Here is a 22,353-nt window from a genome sequence, read left to right on the forward strand (position 1 = left end):
CTCATTCCAGAATGATGCCAGTCTTTTGACCTCTGGTGGAGGAATCCGCGGTGTTAGGGCTCCTGGCATCATGCCCCTAGAGCTAATGCCCTCATGAGACCGGTGACAATATTTATTTGCCTTCCAGGAAACTGACTGTTTTGCTATCTTTGTTAGTGGAGGAGAAAGTATGTCACTACCGTCCCAATGGTGTAACAGTGACACCTTGTGGATAAACACAGTACAGCATTACCGAGTCTTGAGCCTGCATTACGAGTGATTCTCATGTTGCTTGTAATAATAACAGCTACCAACCAGGCCTGCAGGCAGGAGCAATGCAGATCTGGTTTGTTTCGCCTGTAGTTATTGTCTTCTACACGTAGCCACACTTTCCAAGACAAGCCCCGGGAGAAAATAAGGAATTACTGATGCTCCAGGTAATTCCTCATTCCTAAAAAAATCTAAGTTACAATCGACCTTTGATTTCATGTCCTGGAGTCCAACATAGGTATTTTGGGGAAGGATAGTTAACAGGCTATACACTGAGGCACTACTCAAAATGATGGCCTTTGAGTGTGGGTGGGGCATTGCTTGTGTGTGCACAGAGTTGAGGCCAGGCTAGCACTTAATTTTTACACATCAGAAATATACTGAAAGCAAAAGAGGGAAAAAGACACAGAGGCAAGATGGAGTAAGAGAAAGAGAGGAAAAATGTCACATAGAGATGAAGGAGGAACAAAGTTGAGATAGAGGGGCAGGGAGTGTCTGAAAGTGCATTAACCCCTTCACTGCAGTGGCTATTCCGCCGCAGTGCTAAGGGGGCGGGGCGGCAGCGCGGCGGCCGCATGCTGGTGACGGAACCGCTCCGTCACCAGCGTCGGTGGCGCTGTGCTTATGACGGAGCGGTTCCGTCATGGCCCGCCCCGCTCAATAGAACGTTCAGCGCAGGCGCGGAATTCGCGCCGCGCATGAGCAGCGAGCGGGCCATGACGGAACCGCTCCGTCATCAGCACAGCGCCACCGCAGCTGATGACGGAGCGGTTCCGTCATCAGCAGACAAGGGGTTAAAGAGGCTTGAGATGGATGGATGACTACGCAGCCTCGGTATTTGGGGGTGACATTTAATATCAGGGGCCACGGGCTTCTGAGCAGCTTCCTCATTCTTTTATAAATTAAGACCTGTGTACGCCCCAAGAGTCCCTTCAGGGCATGCTGCTAGTAACCTAGTACAAGAGACAGCATGAGCACTGTCACATGGAACTCAAAACCCTGTCTCTTTGAAGAACGGCCTCTCACTGTAAAGGCTAGAACTACCCTGTGGCCCTAATGTGAAAGAAAATGATTCCATAAAAGGTGTGTGTTTGTCACTGGCAAGAAAGCATAATGCCTCAACAACTGCTTAGGAAAAGAAACTATAGGAGAACTCAGTGGGTTGAGAGCCTGCTGCAGAAATCTTTGTTTAATTTGCATGTCACAATTTGGAATCTTGATGGACCAGCTTGAATTTTCACCCTTCTGCGCTCAATAAACAAAAGGAAAGCAGTTCGTTCTCTGGTGTGTGTTATGGTGTTCTCATTAATGAATGTGCTCCCTCTCTGCAGCAGATTGCGGTCTCCCAGATCAAGGTGGACAAGGTGCAGGTGATCGGCGTGGGAGGCAGCACCTTCGCCCTCTGTCTGGATCAGGACGAGAAGATGATTCTGCAGAGCGTCACCAGGTATGAGCGAGACATCTGTGCACCCATAATTCACTTTCAGGGGGGGGAGGGAGGTATCAATGCATTTAACGGAAGTCAGTCGAACCTTTAAATCACTAGGTGGGCCCAGTGAGCCGGAAGTCAGACAAACCTTTGAATCACTGGGTGGGCCCAGTGAGCCGGAAGTCAGACAAACCTTTGAATCACTGGGTGTGCCTAGTGAGCCGGAAGTCAGTCGAACCTTTGAATTACTGGGTGCAGTTGTTGGGGAGCTGTTTCCCCAGATAACTGTTGGCAATTGGCAGCTGAATAGTTTGGGAACAAATGGATTTGATTTTGGCACAAATGGATTTGTTACTGACCAAATTCGACCAATGTTTGGCACAAGTCCCTTATGTTTACTCAATGTCTGAAGTAGTTAGGAAGTTACATGGATTTAGGCCGCACTTGATGGTTTTTGCCAACTCACATTCAGGATGAAATAGGCCTTATCTTCTCCCAGAGGCAGACACGAAGCTAGGGTATTAAATAAATCATACAAGTAGTCACCACCCTTTGCTGTGACATCATTCTGAGCTGGGTTTGGGCATGTAGGTGTGTATGACTCGGAACCAGAAAGAACACAAATGCGAACAATCTCATTTAGTTGTAGGAGGAAACTGAGCATCCATTATCCACCAGTAATGTCTCATCCACCCATCTCTCAATTCCTCGTCTCATTTATGGGTGGGGCACCCACTGTGTTTCTCCATCACCAGCTCCACCATCAGAAACACCTTCACTGTTGGCCAACCGCTGCAAAACCATCAGCTGTATGGCATTTAAAACAGTGGTGAAAGTGGGCGGGATCGGTAGGGCACGGGGTGCCCCTACCTCTTAAATTTCATAAAGTCCTGCGTTCTTATTTTACATATGCCTCCCAGATGGCAGAAATCGCCAAGGCCGATAGTTAAGGCTCGGCTTTTGGGGACGGAGCTAAAGAGCAGAGAAGGCAAAGGACTCTGTCTTTTCCTTCGTGCCCAGAGAAGACAGGGACAGTGTCCAGTGATTGGAAACCTATCCCACTTTGTGACTGTATTTTAATGTCAATAACACATATTAAACTTTAAATAAACATGTGTATCCATTTGTTAAATTAAATAACGTAATAAGCTGTAACCGGTTAGTGCAATGAGAAATAAATACTACAAATTGAGATATTTTTCTCTTTCTGCCACTTCTCTGACTCTGCCCACTGACCCAATCCACGGGTTATTCCCCCCTCTGATTCTCCTCCCGCAGTACCCCTACTTTTTCTCCCCACTTCGACCACTGATTTAAAGGCCTACTCTATTTAGGATAAGGTTTCCAGCGCGGAGACTACCAAGCTTTTCCTGCCCAGGCCCACCATGCATGGCCTAGTGAACCTGGGCTAGAAAACTGTTAGTGTTACCCTCTCACTGGGAGAAAATGCTCATTCAGATTTCCTGCACTTGCGAGGTTTTGAGTCACGCTGTGTGACTGACGAAACAAGACCTAATTGAGCACTGTCAATCACCATATTAATGTGACTCCCAGGAAGCTCTCTGCTACAGGGCAGTGTAATACCTACCTACTCTCAAAAATAGCTCTGCTTGTTAGCACTCTAAATATGCAAAGAGCGCGTGTCAGGATGGCAAAGTGTTTCTTGCTGGAAAAGACGCGCACTGTTTGTGCATATTGTTTCTACTACCTCCCTGGGAGTTTGACATTATCAGATGTACAGCTGATGACACTCATACTGGCAGCATAAAAATGGATACTTTCACAAAAGGAGCCTAAGAGGGAAAAAAAAACAACAGGTCGCCCTCCACTCACGAAAAAATAATCTTTACAACAAGACCTGGTCTCTAAGGTGCATACTTCCTAATTGCTTTATAAACTGGGTGTGATATGCTATATCATACAGCATTTAAACAACTCCTACAAGGTAGCCCCAACACGCTTAGCACCTCTGCTAAACACATCAAAAATCTCTATAAAAGACAGTCGCCAAAACAGAAAAGGGTTAAGTTTCTCCTTTTAACTCTAAAACCCAATCATTCACACTTTCAGTGCTACGAAAAAAAATTGAAAAGGGCAAAATGACCCCTCACATGTGTACCACCAACCGGCCCACTGGTCGGCACTCACCAGTTGTGCCCACTTTTGTCATCATTGGTGGTCCTTTTGCCACAAAATAAAGAGAGGTGTCTAAGAAAAAAGATGCAGTGAAGTGAAGCAGGCCACACCTCACAGTGTGACCAGGTGCAATTACGATAGACAACATACTCCAATAGCAACCACTTTATTATTTACTGAGTATAGTTTGTCTACTGATTAAAAACGGTAGCTAAACATGCATACCATCACAAGCGCCAACATGTTACATTGCCAAGTTGTTTGTAAGCAATTTCTTCAGGCAAATCACTTCGCAGAGACTCTAAAATTGGACACTCCATACACTGTTATGGAAGACTGTCAATTCTCAACCTGGGTTTTCATCAGAAAGTGTTATCTACATCCTGGCTCTCATATTTACCCTTCACAAGCTCCTGTTTCGCATACCGGCTGGTACATTCAAAATTCAAAGTCCTTTAGGAAACTCCTTATGTGAGTCCTCCTGGTGAGTGAAACATTCACATAAAATGTCAAACTGTCCCCACAAGAGAAACAAAACATGTAATTAGCAACTGGGAATATGTTCTATCATTCTCAAGCATTCTCAATTGTTTATCATTATCATGAAAATGCGTTTCTCTTATTAAAAAATGGGCACTTGTCCTCATTTTCAGTCTAATTTTAAATCTGATTAGGTTTAAGCATTTGCTATAATTTTCTTCTCAGTTACAGGTCACAAAGAAGCACCCACTTGACTGTTTACCCACAGGGATGTACTAAGCTTCCTCTCCTGCCATATTAATAGCACAATGTAATGTATCCCATTCACATCTCGCAGGGAATACCCCACCTCTATTTATTGTCTGCGTTACCAGCTCGTTTCTACTACAAAGCCAAACTTACTAGATGCGGAGGACAAACACTTCCACTCCCCTTCACTCCTTACCACCGAAAGCCTCACGGAGCACGGTTGCTCATCTTGGTGTTCTATCGAGGCTCCACGCCAGTTTTAATCCTCATCAGTACTCGCTCGCCCCTTTCCAACCCTAGTAGCCCAAAGATGGGTGTCACTCCAAATGTGTACATTGAGTCCTTGTATACATTGACACTCTCTTCTTTGACCAGGAAACAGGCTCAGGTGAGAGCAACAAGCTTTTTAACTTTACTAAATTTCACAGTTGATAGATGACAGGTCTCCACAATTTGATGCACGGTGCAAACGGAATAACTGAAAACTAGAACACCTTCATCATTTCTGAGACAGAACCCATCAACAAAATATACCAATTCACCAACAGTTATTGGTACATACGTCAGATCAATACATGGCTTGGTAACATGGGCAGTAACGAGTATGCAGGTATGAGGCTCCCCATCCTCACGGGTGGGCATTAAATTAACTGGACAATGCACCAGGGTAATATGAGAAATAGACAGCAACAGTATTTTGTATCAAGGCACTTGGGCTGTGGAGAGGTGCTGAGTTTCCATAGTGAGGAGGAGAGCAACCACAGAATGGGGCAATGCAGAAGTTAAAGGAAAACTCGACACATTATTTTCAGATGCTCACCGAGATGTGTGGCAGCTACCACAGACCATAACCATGGTGGACGCCAGGCTGTGGCTGGGTCCAGAATTGAAGAGTAAGAAGCTACAGCATATTTTGATTCCCATGTCTCTGTAATAGCGCTCAAAGTGCAAGTCCATTACGTTCATGACATTACAAAGTAATTTTTTTACATAATCAGGAAGTTCTAAAGCAGGTGCAAATAAGTCAAAGCTTATTTAATTTTCCCAAATTAGTTTTCAGCTTCAGTAAATCACTGCAAGGGTTCAGGGGTACCTCGTCAGATATAATCTTGCAAAGGCTTAACTTCAGCTCAACTATCCTCTGCATATATTTCACAGTTTTAATTATATTAACTTTCATTCAACCTTTTTTCTTTTTCCTCTTGCGAGCCCACACAATTATTGGCAACCATCACCAGCTCAGCCAACTTCTTTAGTTTGAGATATAATGCATATTTTAGTTAACTAAGTCCTGCACAAAAGCAGCACCTACAGCTTTCTGAGTCATCTCTGTCAGACTGACATGCCAGAATACTTTTCAAGCACTTCCTGAAGTCTGTCCAGTTAATCTGATGGTCCCTCACTCCTATTTTGTTTACAGTTCTGGATCTTAGTCCAATCAAATTTTCGACAATACACTAACCAAAACATTGTAAGCCAAGCAACGAAGAAAACAAAAAAACGATAATCGCAGTTAGATTGTATCTAAAATTGTGCTTTCATTTGCACTCATACTTTCAGCCAATTCACCATTTCCCCACCTCGGGATCAGAGAGGGGCATGAAATCGCCTGAGGCCCCGGATATTGCTGCAGGCACTGGAGGTGCCAGCACTGGTCGTGCCCTCTCAGGAATTATTCAAGATGGCTGCCGTTGCCTGACAGGAGGCAGAAGCCGACACCCAATGGAGTGGGGGGACCTGAAAGATAGCAGCTGTGGGCCTCGGCACCTAATACACACCTTCCTAGACTGGTTGAGACAGCAATGAAAGGCCTCTGGCACTGCTCGCCCTACTTGTGGAAGCGGTGTGCAGCCCCCGGGGGAAAACTTGAGGCTCGGGGGCTTCAATCACCATGCAATGCTGGAGCAATAATGGGGTGAGGGAGGGGATGAACCCCAAGTCCTATATTTGAATTGAAACTCCTAGGGTGTCCCACTGGACATAAGAGGAAGGATAGACCTACGTGGGTGCTGCAGCGAGCAAGTACTGTTCATCAGTGGGGGGGTCGCAGACGGAGTGCTGCGTGGTGGGGGAGGGGCTGGATGGGGTGGGAGTGGAGTCGAACATACGACGGGCAGGAGAAAAGTAAGTAAATAAATAAATAGAACTATTTACCTGGCTCTTGCTGCATCGCCACTCTACTCCTGCCTATCGTGTCTGACTCCACTACCCCCCCACACTGCCCCTCCCCCACCCCGCACCACTGCCTCTGCGAGCCGCCACTGCTGTTCATCAAAATAAGGCTAGGGGCACCCCCCGCCTCTGGTGAACCGAGAGCATCCTGGGCCTTGTATTGATATTTACCAGTTGTGGTTGATACTGAGGTTTCTCCCTGAAGATGGGGAACTGAATGTGGATGGGTGCATTCTGCACCGAATACCGTATGTATCCATCGTAGCCATCGTCCACAACTCCACCCTCAAGGTCGCCACCCACGCAGACGACACCCTCAACACCGCCGAACACCTGCACTTCCGGATCCACACCGACCCCAATACCACCCTCAGAGGAATACTCATCTACAGACCCCCGTACCCCGGGCTCAGTTCAGCGACTCCATCGCCGACCTCGCCAGCACCCACGCACTCGCCTCCATGGACTACATCCTCCTCGGGGACCTGAACTTCCACCTCGAGAACAACAACAACGCCAACTCTGCCACCCTGATCAACAACCTCGCCAACCTATGCCTCAAACAACTCGTCACCGCACCCACCCACGCCGCCGGCCACACGCAGGACCCCGTCTTCTCCACAGGCACCCACGTCGCCTTCGACCACACCACCGAACTCCACTGGACAGACCACCGCTGCATTCATTTCACCTTCAAGAAACCAGCCACACACCACCGCACCCAACAGCTGCCTCGCCGCTGCTGGAGCAAAGTCACTGAAGACCGGTTGATCACCACCCTCGCCCAGAACCCACCCACCGACCCCACCAACCCTGATGCCGCAGCCAGCAACAACAGACAGTGGATCAACAACTGCTCCAACACCCTCGCCCCGCTCAAGAAACCCTCCAACAGCCACGCCAGCAAGAGAGCCACCTGGTTTACCGACGAGCTCCAGACCTCCAAACGCACATGCCGGAAACTGGAGAAAATATGGCCCCACGAACGCACACCGGAAAACCACGCAGCCCACAAGGACGCCACCCGCAGACATCACCACCTCATCAGATTAGCCAAGAGATCCTCCTTCAAAGTCAGCTTGGACAACAATGCACGCAACAGCAAAGAGCTCTTCAGCATCGTAAAGGAACTCTCCAACCCCAGCGACAACGCCAACGACATCCTGCCCTCATAAGAATTGTGCGAATCTCTAGCCATCTTCTTCCACCGCAATATCGCTGACATCCACAACAGCTTCAACACCACAACCGCCCCGACTACGCCAGACTCCACCTCCCCTGTGAACACCAGCAGCGCATCCGCCTGACCTACTGGTCCAACGTCAACGACGACGAGACACGTAAGGTCATGAACTCCATCCACTCAGGATCTCCGTCAGACCCGTGCCCACACCACGTATTCAACAAAGCAGACACAGCCATCGCACCTCAACTACGGAAAATCATCAACATCTCCTCCGAAACAGCGACATTCCCGGAAAGCTGGAAGCACGCCGAAATCAACGCCCTCCTCAAGGAGCCCAAGGCGGACCCCAAGAACCTCAAGAACTTCCGGCCCATCTCCCTGCTCCCGTTCCCGGCAAAGGTCATTGAGAAAATCATCAACAGGCAATTGGCCCGCCACCTGAAAGACAACAACATCCTGGACCTGTCCCAGTCGGATTCAGACTAAACCACAGCACCGACACAGCCCTCATCATCGCCACTGACGACATCAGGCGCCAACTAGACAACGGCGAAACATCAGCCCTCATCCTCCTGGACCTGTCGGCCGCCTTCGACACAGTCTGCCATCGCACTCTAAAGACACGCCTTCTAGAAGCCGGAATCCAAGAGAAGGCCCTTGACTGGACCACGTCCTTCCTCTCCGGCAGAATCCAGAGCGCCCGCCTCCCACCCTTCCGATCCGAAGCCACCGACATCATCTGCGGCGTCCCCCAGGGCTCATCCCTCAGCCCGACGCTGTTCAACATCTACATGGCCCCCCTCGCACAAGTGGCCCGCCAGCATGACCTCAACATCATCTCCTACGCCGACGACACCCACCTCATCCTCTCCCTCACCAAGGACCCACACACCGCCAAAACCACACTCCACAAGGGAATGAAGGCCGTCGCCGACTGGATGAGGAGCAACCGTCTGAAGCTGAACTCGGACAAGACGGAGGTACTCATCCTCGGACCCACCCCCTCAGCCTGGAACGACTCCTGGTGGCCGACCACACTGGGAACAGCACCAACACACACCGACCATGCACGCAACCTAGGATTTATCCTCGACTCCTCCCTCTCCATGGCTAAGCAGGTCAATGCCGTCTCCTCCTCCTGCTACAACACCCTCCGCATGCTCGGCAGGATCTACAAGTGGATCCCGACCGAAACAAGAAGAACGGTGACACAGGCCCTCGTCAGCAGCAGACTGGACTACGGCAACGCACTCTACGCAAGAATCCCAGCCAAACACCTACGACGACTACAACGCATTCAAAACTCCTCCGCCGGACTAATCATCAACGTCCCCCGCCGCAGCCACATCACCCCCCACCTGAGAGACCTACACTGGCTCCCCGTCGACAAGAGGATCACCTTCAAGCTCCTCACCCACGCACACAGAGCACTCCACAACGCCGGACCAACCTACCTTAACAACAGACTCAGCTTCTACACTCCCACCGCCAGCTCTGCTCCGCCAGCCTCACCCTCGCAGCTGTCCCCCGCATCCAACGAACGACCTCCGGCGGCAGATCCTTCTCCTACACCCCCCCTCCCCTCAGCGCCTTGAGACCCTCACGGGTAAATAGCGTGCTCTACAAGTACTCTGATTGATTGATTGATTATGTATCTGAATTTACTGGCCATTCTGTATTTGGTTAATATCACCAGGTTTGTTTTCGCCATTGTGTACTTCGGGAATATTGAAGAGGTATGGTGTTTGATTCAAAACTTATAATTTTGCTCCATGTGCAAACAGTAGTTTGTACTGAAATAGCAGTTTACTCGCTCACACATGACAAATATCTTTGAAACAGCAGAAATTTGGTATTTTGCGCTACATAAACAGTTATTAGTATTATTCTTATTAGTACACATCAAAATTATGCTTTTATCATTCCTCCCTTTGGTGTATTGCACCCATTTTGCTCATGTACAACTTGCATTCTTTTCATAGCCACGTACATTTGTGTGCCTAAACCATTTTTTGAAGCAGACCATTAATATAAGCCTTTTACTTATATTCCAAACATCTGCTTGGAAGGTATATTTCGATTTCCAGTTCCCAGATACCTCTGGCTTGTTGGTGGTGTTTTAAATTCAGTAATCTGAAGCAGTTGATTTTTCTCAAATCGGAGGCGGACTAGTGACTCCGTAAGGTATTTGTCTTTCGAAAGTAGCTTTACGCAGTCTGATGGGCACCTGAGCTGTCTAGTCAACTTTCACTCTGAATGGCGTTGTTTGGATAAAATAAATCAGCACTCAGGAGATTGAAGATTTTGGAACACAGTTACAAAATCTGTCCAGAATGCACTTTTTACTACTCATTAATCTTATTCCCTAGCAACATGCTCTGAGAAGAGCTGTTTTTCGGACGCCATTTTGTGCGTGTTTACTCCGGTGCGGTGCTTTAAGGTAGCAGAACAGGCTTCCTGTCTTCTTCATAGAAAGCGAAAGCCCGAATGAGCAGGTTGTTTTGCAAGAATATGTGTTCGAGGAAAGGATGATTTTGTGGCAACCACTTGGCCCAGATAAGAGCGTACGGGAAGCGCAAGCGCTTATCGTACTTCTGCAACCTGGTGTGCAGAATGTACTTTTATCACACAAACTTAGATTTTAAGACTTTGGTAATAGTTCGAGCCATGTGGTTTCAATCCTTAATTCTTTTCATGGTTACTTTGTTGTTTCTGTCATATCAGCACTCAGCCTTTTTGTGTTAAAAAAAGAGACGAGTTTCAAATTCTCAATGCTTTGGGGGGAGACTTCTACCGCCGCTGCCAAAAACTAACAAAGCCAAATCTTGATTCCACCTCATGCCTCCACCTTTTACTTCCTGTTCTTCATATCACTGTTACAGGGTCTTTTTCATGCATGCTTTCTCCTTATGCCACTTTTTACAGTTCTGTTTTTCTTTGTTTTTAAGTGTGATGATCAAAAATAGGTCCCAGTGCCCACACAAATGAGTGTGCTTGTGGTGACCACTCTCAATCACCCTAGTGGCACAAACGAGGCACAGTCAGAATTGATCATCATTCAATAGTACCAAAACTATTCAACCGCGAAAGAAAAGGAAAAACTTCAAAAAAGATTTAAGATGAGGCAGTTATGAAGGCCTCAACATAGGGAGTGTTCCTCGTACGTTGACAAGGCTGAATCTATCTCAGATTTTCAGTATACACAGATAGGAAAAATGTGCATTCAATGATTCTAAATGGTTCTCATTGTTATAGTTAGTGGTTATTTCAAAATCTGGCATGAATTGTGCCTTCTGGCACCTGTGGCCCAAGACAAAGAGCTGAGACTGCGTCTGACTCTACTCCAGCCCGTGCAGCCTTTCTGAAGCGCTGGACTGATGATAAATTATCTCTATTTGCCCCACGCCCCAGTCTGCCTATGTTGGCATTCCCGGCTTTATTCAAAAGGTTGAAGTGATTTAAAAACATGTGTAAGGTCCTAGATCTGCAGCCTCTAACACCAGTGAAACCTGTCAGACACCAGTGATAAAATTGAATGGGGTGGAGAAAACACTTTGCCAAAAGTGAGTGCTAATCCATTGATAATCAAGACAAATATATGGGAAGCCATGACAGAGAGAAGCCACAGCGCACCTCTTCTGGCGCATTGACATTTCAACCAGGAACAAGTTAATTTCCAACTGTTTCTGTAGACAAAGCACATGTTGGTACCCATCGCCAACCACCATTTATTATAATCCATCAATAGACAACCTCACTTGCCAGTATTCAACATGAATCACCTCCAAACCAGTACCAAACACAAAACGCAAACAAATACACTTTCCACTTGAACTCCTGTCAACAAGAATCCCATAACCATAAAAGGTGACCAGACACCGAAAGGGCTTCAGGACCGTATAGATGGTGGGAATGTGCTTCACAAATGCACTACGCGTAACATAAGATATTATGTATACCATCCACAAAGAATGTTCAAAAAAGAAATCGTAAATTTACAGATTACATGCACTAGAATTATAGCTGACTAATGTTTATATGTTCCCCATCTGACAGTAATGACATTTAAAATGTATGGATTAGAGCCTCGTCAGCAAATATTTGCTGTGGTGCAAGTTAGGCAACACTCGGAGCATCTCTCATTTACACCTGCTGTACTGTACGGACTTCCCTTGACCGAATATTTACTGCATCTTGGCCATGTTCTTCAGGAAATCTCTTGTGTAGAATGTGTAAGGGGTCCAGACATCTCCCGGATTTGCCCCAAAAGAAATCTTTACAAAGCAGACTCGACACATTTAGGCAGGTTGTGGAAATTGATCGCGAGGTTGTAAAGAATGCAAAAGATCGTGCAGCAAAGTAACATACCTACTATGTATTATGGTACTAAAAAGAGTCTTTGGGCACGTTAGCATAAGCCAGGCAGTTTATGCAACCCCCCCCCCCCTCCCCCCAGCTATTGTGTGAATTGAGGTATTTACCATTACACAGTGTCACTGATTTTACTTTAGCTGGATGAAATGGGTTATAAATGAACACACACTAACGAACTCCTGATTTTCCCTTAAAGGCCGGTTCAGCACTATTTTAAAGTATGTCTTGGAGATTGAGGCAATAATTAATTTTAAACACAAACCACAAATTGAAACCCCTCTCAAAATACGTATCCCTCACAGTGAGAGCCAATATACATCATATTTAACTTCCAAATAATCTCCAGGTAGAGGAAAATCAAGAAATCTCATACTTCATAGAAACGTTTCAATGCAAACATATTCCTACCAAATCTAAGAAGCTATATTTTGTAAAGGTAACTCGTTTTCAGCAAAAAACACTTTAAACTCGAACCTGTGTGGCTAATATAAAAAGTACAATTCTCAATATGTTTCAGAGAAGAGATTCAGTTCATAGCTCACTGTGCTAGATCTAAGCATGAGCGAATTTTGCGGATCTCGCGTTCGCGAATTTTGCGGATTTGCGGATTCGCAATCCGCAAAATCCGCGAATTCCCGCGAATTTGCGGATTTTTTTTTTTTTTGTGTTCGCCCGTGTTTCTGCCAGTTCGCGAGGGTTTTGTACACTTTCGCAAATTGCGAACTTACCTGTCGGGTCGCAAGTTTCGCGAACTTGTTGTTTCTACGTGTCCAGCCTGTTTGGGACACTCTTCTTCATCACTGCCACTCTCTGTCACCACTGCCACTCTCTGACTACTCATGCCACCCTCTGGCCCACCCATGCCACCCTCTGTTTCATCACCACACCCTCTGGTTGTCCAGTGTACATTATTTTCGGCAAAGCAAAGCACACCTTCCCTGCCTCAAGTGACCTGAATTAATTTGGGGCTGATTCATGTGTCACAGAATATTTTTTTAGCTGGCACCTGCTTCCTTAGTGCGCCCTGATTAGTGATCTTTTGCACTTGCTAAGTGCTTTCATTGTTGCAAAATTAGTTACAACACCTGCCCTGCCCCAACTGACAATAATGAATTAGGGGCTGATTAATGGATTTTAACTTCCAGCCTGGCTCCTGCTTGTCTCCCTTAGCTGTAATTCAGGACCTTTGTGGCATATGTGTAACTATTCTGAGGTTCAGAGCAGGGTCACATACTAGTTTCAACTGGCAACTGAACTCTGGAGGGGCCCCTCAGGAAGCACTCCAGGAAATGGCTACTAATGATGAGCCTGAACTTTTGAACCTGGTAAGTAGTTACTTTCAGTTTTGCTAAAATCGTATTTCTGCAATTTTGCACTTATTCGCGGGGCGCGAACTCACGCGAACAGTGCGAGCAGTGCGAGCAAAATCCGCTGCTCGCGGATTTGCGGATTTTGCGGGAAATTCGCAAATCTCGCGGATTGCGGATTTCCCGAAAATCCGCAAAATCCGCGAGCGGAACGGATTTTCCGCCCACGCCTAGCTAGATCACGATTATAGCGTATGATCTGCACAGTAACAAACGCATCTCTATGACAAAAACAGTAACCCACTGAGCTATACACATATACTTTTCTTTGTCATGCGTGGTACGTGTTCTTGGCAGCAGGCTTATTAACCCTCTGCGCCTCCTTAGATGAGTCAACTGCACTAGACAAAACTTCCATCTCTCTCCAGCAGATCCATTACCCACCACCCCTGTGCGTTAGCAAAGTTGTTAGGAAAGCAAACTTCGTTCGGCTGGTGGAGAGTGCCTGCCACGAACAATCTTTAAAAAAAAAAAAAAATGAACAAATGTGTGATTAAATAAAATGGGAGTTGCCTATGACTGATAGTTTAAGTGACTCAACATAGTCTCAATGTCAGCATTGTCCATAGAGATATCAACTCAGTACTTAATTTGTAAAAATATATATATAAGTGCCAGGCCCTTGTCAGGAGACAACTGCACCATGCATCACTCATTGCCAATGTCAGCGCTACCAATGACAATTCAGACTTTTTATTCATTAAAAATTACTAATATCAACCTGCCCCAGCTATCATTTTATGCTTTGGGTGGCACGTATAAGTCATTTTTAATGTATCTAGAATGATTAAACAACTAATATTGTCTTCATCACAAAATTAGACAAGCAGCAGCACCACCATGTGGCTGGCTGTCATAATTGCTGGTGTTGACAAATAAGTGCCAGAGCTGAGTACCGGAAATCACCAGCTTAAATTGAGCACTCCATAGCATGCATTTGAGATACCTATTTCTGGCAAATCTCAGTATACTTTGAGATGCAGTAAACCTTTCATGGTTGCCTTCAGTTATAAACTCTCAACAGTTGCTGTGGATCTTTTTCTTTTTCTGGTAAAAACGTCCCTAATACTTTGTGTGTGGTGCCACTGTGCTAACATAGCTAGAGCAGGTAATTCCCATCTAAAAATGATCTTTAGCTATTTTGAGGCCATTTTGCGTGGTGTAGGTTATGACAGATTTCAGATCAATAAATATAATGTATACAAAATCAAAGTAAACGAAAATATGTGCAGATCACAACCTGGTTACAAAGACAACACATCAGAGATAAAATGTTATTAAAGCATAATGTCCAAGTTAGCAAACTTGAATAAACAGAAATATGGAATTATATAGCCAGTTCAAACAGAAAGATTTGTGGAGCCCGAGTAAAAATTGTGTTTGGGTATTTGGGTGGATCGTTTCCAGTACACCTAGGTCTGTTGTTGTAATGTGGTACCCTCTACTGCCATTTGTGGTGGTGTGGTAACTACCCTCAAAGGTTTTAAATATGTGCAAAGTATAAAGGAAAACCGTACTATGTAATTGTATAGAAAAACAAAATGATCTTATGCATTTCATCATATGGCCACCTCCACCTCTTGATATTCATCACAAACTAATCAATGACCAACATTAGAGATTGGGTAAATACTGATACTTAATCAATGTGTTTTTTGCCTCCAAAAGGTGTGAAGTCTCTCCCTGCTACAAGCCTGAAGGCAGCGAAGCCAGCAAGATAAGGAGACCGAATCAATATGATTTTGGACAAGACCACTCTGAATATGGCTCACTGCTCTGCTTGCCCATCGCGACCTTCAGTGGGGCACTGCCATGAAAGGGGTCCCCAGGGAAAACAATGAGCCTTTAGGACCATGAGTTAGAAGATGATGGAATCAATGCTCAGCACATTCTGGAAGAACTTTGTCACCAACAATAATAATTTTATTTATGATCTGAAAGCACTTTTTTGTTAAAGTGAAATTTGAATGCGCAGACATTTTGGAACAGCATGTTGCATCCAGCTTTGGGGTGGATTGTCCTGCTCAGCGCGTCATTGCGTAACACCAGTTTCTAATTGAAAGAAGAGACAATGGAAAGTGATGTCATATCCTAATGACAAGTTGGGAAACTAGAGCACAGTCAGTAGTTGTGGCCCACTCAGCTTTGTACAGAGAGACACAATTGAGTCTTGGACAGAGACTTGTGATTATGGTTGTTGTGCACCTCCCTCTTCTGTGCAATAAATATGCTTGAGAGATTTGGGTCCACCCAATGAAAACGTGGAGACATTACTGGCAACCCTTCAACGCCAAGAAGGCAGATGTTTTAAACATTTCCAGCTGTAGCCAAATAAGACGTTTTCATAAAGTGGTGCTTTAAAAGGGTTTTATGTTGTAGGGACACACCAACATTTTTTCTCTAGTGTTACAGTGATGTCATGTGGCATATTTTCAGTTGAGAAATGCAATTATATTTTTGGGATTTTAAATGTACAGCTTAAGACTGAAGATGGTCATGTAGGGAAGGACACTTTCTGTTCATATTATTAGCACTCGGACCTGCTTGTACATTAAAGATCCATTGTTTTCACCTGGTCTTCCTGCTAATATCAAAACCCAGCATATGTCCAGTGCTGTTGAGGTTCCATGTGAGCATTGGGTCCTCCTGCTAAATATTCCGATCAAGCAGATGACGTGTGCTTTCCCCGGTTACCAAATGAGCAGGGCAGGTAAATGGCTTCCTGAACAAGAAGGACTCCTTTGGGAACTCACTGCCATGCACCATGGGTGTGATGGTGAAGAATCCAAGGACTGGCTACAGAGTACTGCTCTTTCATTTCACAACATTGTATGTGACAAGTTACTCAACAAGTCAAAAAGCAAAACATGTTGCACTGCCAAGGGAATAAGTTGCTGATTTCTGATTGGTGCTTAAACATAATGGGCCATATGCATGAACACATTTGCCCATAGACACAGAATGGGCAAAACTCTTTGAGGCATTTGGCCCTATGTTCTCTAATTTTAGAGATGCTTTTAACGAAAAACAAATGTATTTGATTCGGTATACTTTTATCAAAGAAAAGAGGAGGGGTTGTCTTCTGTGCAAAGCAGTGGCCTCCTGAAAAAAAATGTTGGGATCAGTGTCAACGTTCTAAACTAGAAAACGTGTTCTCGCATCTGTCTGCCTGGTGTTTGTCTCCTGATAAAATGTGTACATAATTTGCACCACGTTGGTACAAAGGGTCATAAATATACCCACATTATGCTGGTAATACACCAGATTTCTGAAAATTATTTTAATTGTTGAAGTACTGTGTTTGTTTTGCACTGCAGACATTGGATGAATTGCACTGTTTTTTCAACTTAAGCACAGAGGTCCTGATTATGAGTTGAGTGGTTAATTTCAACCCATGCGTAAACCCCTGTTTACACATGGGTTGGAATTACGACTTTTCATATATTTAACTCGTCCAATAATTATCAGATGGGTTAAATAACTGAACCTCTGTTAAATTTTTGCAGGTCAAAACTGCCGAAATTTAATGGGGAAAAACCATACAGTATTTACTGTATCAAGTAGAATTGGTGTGTTAAATACCAAAATCCGCATGTTATTCCCCAACCACTTGTAATAGGTGGTATATATCACACTTGATAAATAATATACCCCGTGGTATTGTTTCATATTATATGCGATAAATACCACCTATTTTCGTAATCAGGGCCATATTTGCCGCTACTGCAAAACACACTATATATAGGTTTTAGCAGTGCTATAGAATTGGTTTGCCACTGGCGGGATTCAGGGGCTCTGATATTTCTGATGTGCCTTGTGTGTTTGTCTGCTTCAGCTACTTTGACTCACGGATGATATGTAATTGAACTTAAAATATTTCTTTATTTTTAGAACGAGTTGGTTAAAGTTTTTTAAAATATATATTTTATCCTATTTATTAACATTTTGCATCACGATTGCCTGCTTTTAAACGTCTATTGCAAGTTTCTGCTGATTAGGACTAATTCAAATAATCCAATCAGTAGCAGATAAGGAAAAAGAAGGCAGAAGCTTGGAATGCAGATCTATTATACACTAACTTCACTTTGGTGCATGAAATGGTTTACCTTCTTCTCCGTATTTACCAGAATCTTCAGACTTTTTTATTGGAAGTGAGGTGTTTTCCAAAAAGAAAGCAGTGCTCCTAAAGTTAAATAATTTTGAAATTTTAAGAACGCTCTGGTGAGGTTTCATCCCTAGTTAAATAGCATTTCCTAGGGCACAGCGCTTGGAAGAGCAGTGGTCTGTGGTGGCCAGAGAGTAAAGGGCGTTGGTCCACGTCCTACTGTGGCCCAATGGCCACAGACATCTCTGTATCATCTCTTGCAATATGTGAAGGAAGGGATGGAGTTTCCAGACAGGGTCTTAGTCATCTGACCTCCAACCTCAGACTTCTTTGAGTCAGCCAGTCGGGTATCAAATGAAATAAAGTGTGTTTACAGGAAAATGTCTGAAAACAATTAAAATAAACGAAATCATCTATAATTGAGTGGCAAATTAAAATTCTGCTTCATCCTTTGCTGCCGCCCCTTTAGGGGTCAAAAAAGGGGGTGGGTGGTTTACCAGTATCCTAGCGTTCCTGCTGGCGACAACCTTAGCTAATATACTAAAATGTGTTCTCAATCTCAATCACAATCAAGCTAAAATCAAAAGATGATTGCATTTATATTCAGGAAAGGAAGTGAGCAAATGGGCTTTTTACAACAAAGGGATCTAGAATTGTTTTTTAACCCAATTACAGTTAGCAAAAAATAGGAAATGTGAATAATGCCAGCAGGGCCTTTGCAACAATTTTTGAAGCCCCTGGTGAATGGAAGTTTGCTGGCGTATGTAGTTTTTGGACAGGCAGGCGGGTTAGAGCTGACGAGTTTTAGAATTCAAGGGGCTTATTTACAAACTCCTTGCGCAGCCGGGGCGTCACTTTTTCCCATATTAAAAGGGAAGAACCGGCGACGCAACGGACTTGTAAATAAGCCCCTGAGGGCCAGGCGGGTCAGGCATAGGCCTGTCAAGAGACCTTTCAGAGGCACGGGCCTTTGTTTCCTGACCGATAATCCCTTTCTAGGAACTTCCCACATAGCTAGCTGTTGTTGCTAAACGCACTCTTCTTACAGACATTTTTCACAGCTATTTCCTGAACCAGAAGCATTTTTTTCCCCAAAAGTATTTAGTACATTTTAGAACGTTTCCTTGTTCCTTTATCGCTCTGAAGGCTGCTGAGCTGAGTAAGGATTGGAGCACCAGCAGACTGCTGCTCTTAGTAATGTTTTCAAAAATCGGTTGAACGCGATCAATAATAGACGACCTAGACTCGGCCGTCGCAGCCTTTGGTGTCACGCGAGGGTGCTTTTCATGTTCATGAACTCAACGATGGAATTTAAGGTGCATCCGCGGTTTTTGTAGTACATTGTTATCGCTCTAGTCTTTCTAGAACATGTTAGTGCATGCATGCAGAGAACAATAACCAGTAAACTGCCACAGAACAGAACACAGAGGCATAAGATCACAAAGAACACTGTAATGAAAGCATTCCTAACATTAAGCATTCTACTAACATCTTCTAGAAAGACTAGAGCGATAACAATGTACTACAAATTGACCTTGGGTCGCGCCATTACACCCAGTGTGCAGTCCATCTTCACTTTCTAGCACAGCCACCAGACAGGTAAGGGCGCAGGTTGCTTGCTACTTCCTATAGGTATCTACTATCTCGAAGATGTCCTCGTTGTAGCATAGAAGGTGTACGAATGTGTAAATGAATCATTGCTTTCAGACACCCGTACACTGTAACCAGGTGCAGCATAGACCAATGGCAACATTCCTCTTCCAGGCACGGGGAGGTGACTTCATTTTCCCAGAATCAATGTATTGTGACGTACCCAAGCCAGCATTACACCCAAGCTCAGAGGGTCCAAGGTCAGCATGGCCACAGGATCGACGCGGGGTCTAAGACTCCGGTCTCCTGAGTCCAAGCTCAGAGATGTCCTCACTCGTCTACCTCAATGCCCTGGGACCTTCTTGAGTCACCCAAAAGCCAGCATTGCCATATAGGTAGGCTTGTAAACCTCTACAGCAGGGTCTGATTGGATGCAAATCCCTTTGCTTAAAGTCCCTCCATTTCCTTCGTTTCACGAGCCAACCAAGGATGTCCCTGGTCTATGTGCACCTTTACTGTCCTGTCAAGTTACATAGGAGCAAGGGTGGGATGTCACGTCCCGAGACAGTGCAGTGTGTCAGTGGTTGAGATGGGATTCGAGCACACTGCTCTGCTATCCAGATCCGTGTTGGGCTGCTGAAGTTGTGGGGCTATCAGCCAGGAACATGTTCGTGATGCCCTCATTTCGCACCTTAGAACTCTGCTTTCTCATGCACAGTGGAACCTACCCTAGCGCTCAGACCATACATTTCATCCTTTCGTGGAGTACTAAATGGGCTATATTAATAAGCTTATGCAAGTCCACAACCATAACCCCAAAACATATTGGCGGATGGTTCCAGGATAACAGGTGCCTACTTGTGCAATGCCGCCACCTCCATTTGCCGCTGCCCCAGTGTGCCTTTGTTCACTTTGCAAGACTAGGGGACACAAGGGCCATATCATTTCATGCATTTTTTGTTAAAAATATTTGTTGTTGAAGAACGGCTTGTAAAATATTCTGTACAGTTATTTGTAAATAATGTCTAAATATTTTAACATGAAATTCCGATTTTAAAATAAATGTGATTTTTATTTCAAAAGCAGCGTCTTTTCTTTCTACACCATTAAGTGACATTGTTAGAAGTGAGCATATCTGCACTCTTTTATAATTTATTTATTTATTTTTAGTGTATCTTATATAGCGCACGGCTACCCCAACGGGGTGTCCCGGCGCTTGCATTGGGAACCCGTCCTGGCTTTTCCCTGTGAGATAACCCGTACTGGGCATCCCCAAGGTGAAAGCCAGGCATCCCGCCGCGGGGGGCCGTAGTGGAGATTAAGCAAGCTATTGCCCAGAGCTGCAGAGTGTGAACCCGTGATTCGAGAAGGCACTGAAGTGAGAATTATCGAGTCCGTGGACACTTGGGCTCAGACCCTGCCGCATCGGGAATTGAACCCTGGTCCCGGGTCTGACCTCAGCTTCCGGGTATGCCTCCTCTAACCTTTGAGCCACACTTCACTTAATGCTCCAAGATCCGAAATCTACTAGGTGCCTAATTATGTGTAACATTGTGAATTGTGATTACAGGATGGCTCTGTCCTACTATTATAGCCTTAGAGCCCCCCCAGCCATTAAAGGCCTGCTCCAGTGTTCGGCTAGGGCCTTTAGCAAGGGACCAGGCCTTTAGTGCTCGCTAGAGCCCGCTAAGGAGGGCTCTAATGCTAGTAGAACATTCCGCTCCTAGAGGGCAGAATGTTCTAATTTGTAAAACAAAGGCCTCACAAAGCCGAGAAGATTTGAGGCCTTTGCTCACAGCAACATCGGTGAACAAACATTGGAATGTTGGAGCTCCAGGCTTCAATTGGCCATTAGAAGCCCAGAGGACTCCATTGTTTTCAATGGAGCGCCCAACATTCCAATGTTCTAATAATCGGGAAACACTTTTCATAGTAAGGTACATGAGCAGTCTCTGTAATGCCAAGACTGACTGAAGCAATCAAATGATGTATTTCTGTCTTCTGCTCCTGCAGTGCAGAGCCTTGGGTCTTTCGATCTACCTTTCTAGATCAGCAGAGATTGAAGGTATGTGGTAAGGGAGCCTTGCACTTTCCCACTAAAGTATTGTCAAAGTTTCTCCCAGAGTAAGATGTCTCCACTTGTCTGTTTGTTCTAGACTAGAAGTGTGGCTCTCCACCAGCAGTTCTGTTGGATCTGTTGATCAGGCCAGAGGTATTCCACTACTGTAAGAAATGGGGTGCGGAAAGGATGTTTGGATCACATTACTGTATTCCAATTCTGTTTTATTCAGCTTATGAATTACATACCGTTCAAATTCCTGTAGTTCTTTTCTATCCCACTGCATGGTTAGTAGGTAAACTGGAAGAGAGAGATTAAGGTACAAGTAGCCTCCTTTCCCTTTTTGTGTGTTTCATGTACTGCCTGGAGTGACGTGGGTATGCCCAGACATGTCACTAGAATCAAGCTGTACCTGGACGACGAGCCCATAATTAGGACAAAATCTATCCTGGGTTGCTTGGGTTCTCGGTTCAGGGAGGACCTGGCCTTGCAGTTTGGGCTGGACTGTTCCTAATGGATCAGGTTCAAGACTTATTTGCATGTGGCTGGGTCTAAACTGAGGTGGCATGGTGAGCAAAGGAGCAAAGGGTTGGAGTGCTACCCTGAGCGATTAAAAGTGGTTAGACTTATTGGAAGCAGCCTCCCATCACCTTTTGTGTGCTGCAAGTCCTATATTTGTCATGCCTTCAGCAGGAAATAATGGAGGGGTTCATTTTGCAAGAGAAGACTCAGAAACAGAAAAATGGGGTGGTTTCAGGGTCGAAACTGGCTTTACAATTCAGAAGATACATCATCATCATGTAAGTAGTGGGATGAAGGCCAGAGAACCAGAGTAATGAAGAGTGTTGGAAATTACACAAATATTAACATCTGTTGTTTTTATTCATTCTAACTTTAATGAATATCTGAAGCAGGGACATTGATCAGAGCAGAACTGGCTTCTTTGCCCACAGACAG

At 45.1% G+C, this 22,353-nt stretch overlaps 1 protein-coding gene across 4 annotated transcripts in view; it reads left to right on the top strand.

The window, feature by feature from the left end:
- Positions 1 to 16,894, top strand: part of PIK3R5 (phosphoinositide-3-kinase regulatory subunit 5) — a 297,464-nt gene extending 280,570 nt beyond the window's left edge. For 3 of the 4 annotated variants that reach the window (XM_086930629.1, XM_086930630.1, XM_086930631.1), the window contains exons 18-19: positions 1,581 to 1,696; positions 15,311 to 16,894. In XM_086930629.1, coding sequence (XP_086786755.1) covers positions 1,581 to 1,696; positions 15,311 to 15,458 — 264 coding nt within the window. In that variant the 3' untranslated portion in view covers positions 15,459 to 16,894. The remainder of the gene's footprint in view (positions 1 to 1,580; positions 1,697 to 15,310) is intronic. The other variant, XM_086930632.1, reaches the window with a different exon arrangement.
- The last annotated feature ends 5,459 nt before the right edge of the window (positions 16,895 to 22,353 follow it).

Source organism: Lissotriton vulgaris, chromosome 7, assembly GCF_964263255.1.
Source record: "Lissotriton vulgaris chromosome 7, aLisVul1.2, whole genome shotgun sequence".
In the NCBI taxonomy this organism is placed as follows: domain Eukaryota; kingdom Metazoa; phylum Chordata; class Amphibia; order Caudata; family Salamandridae; genus Lissotriton; species Lissotriton vulgaris.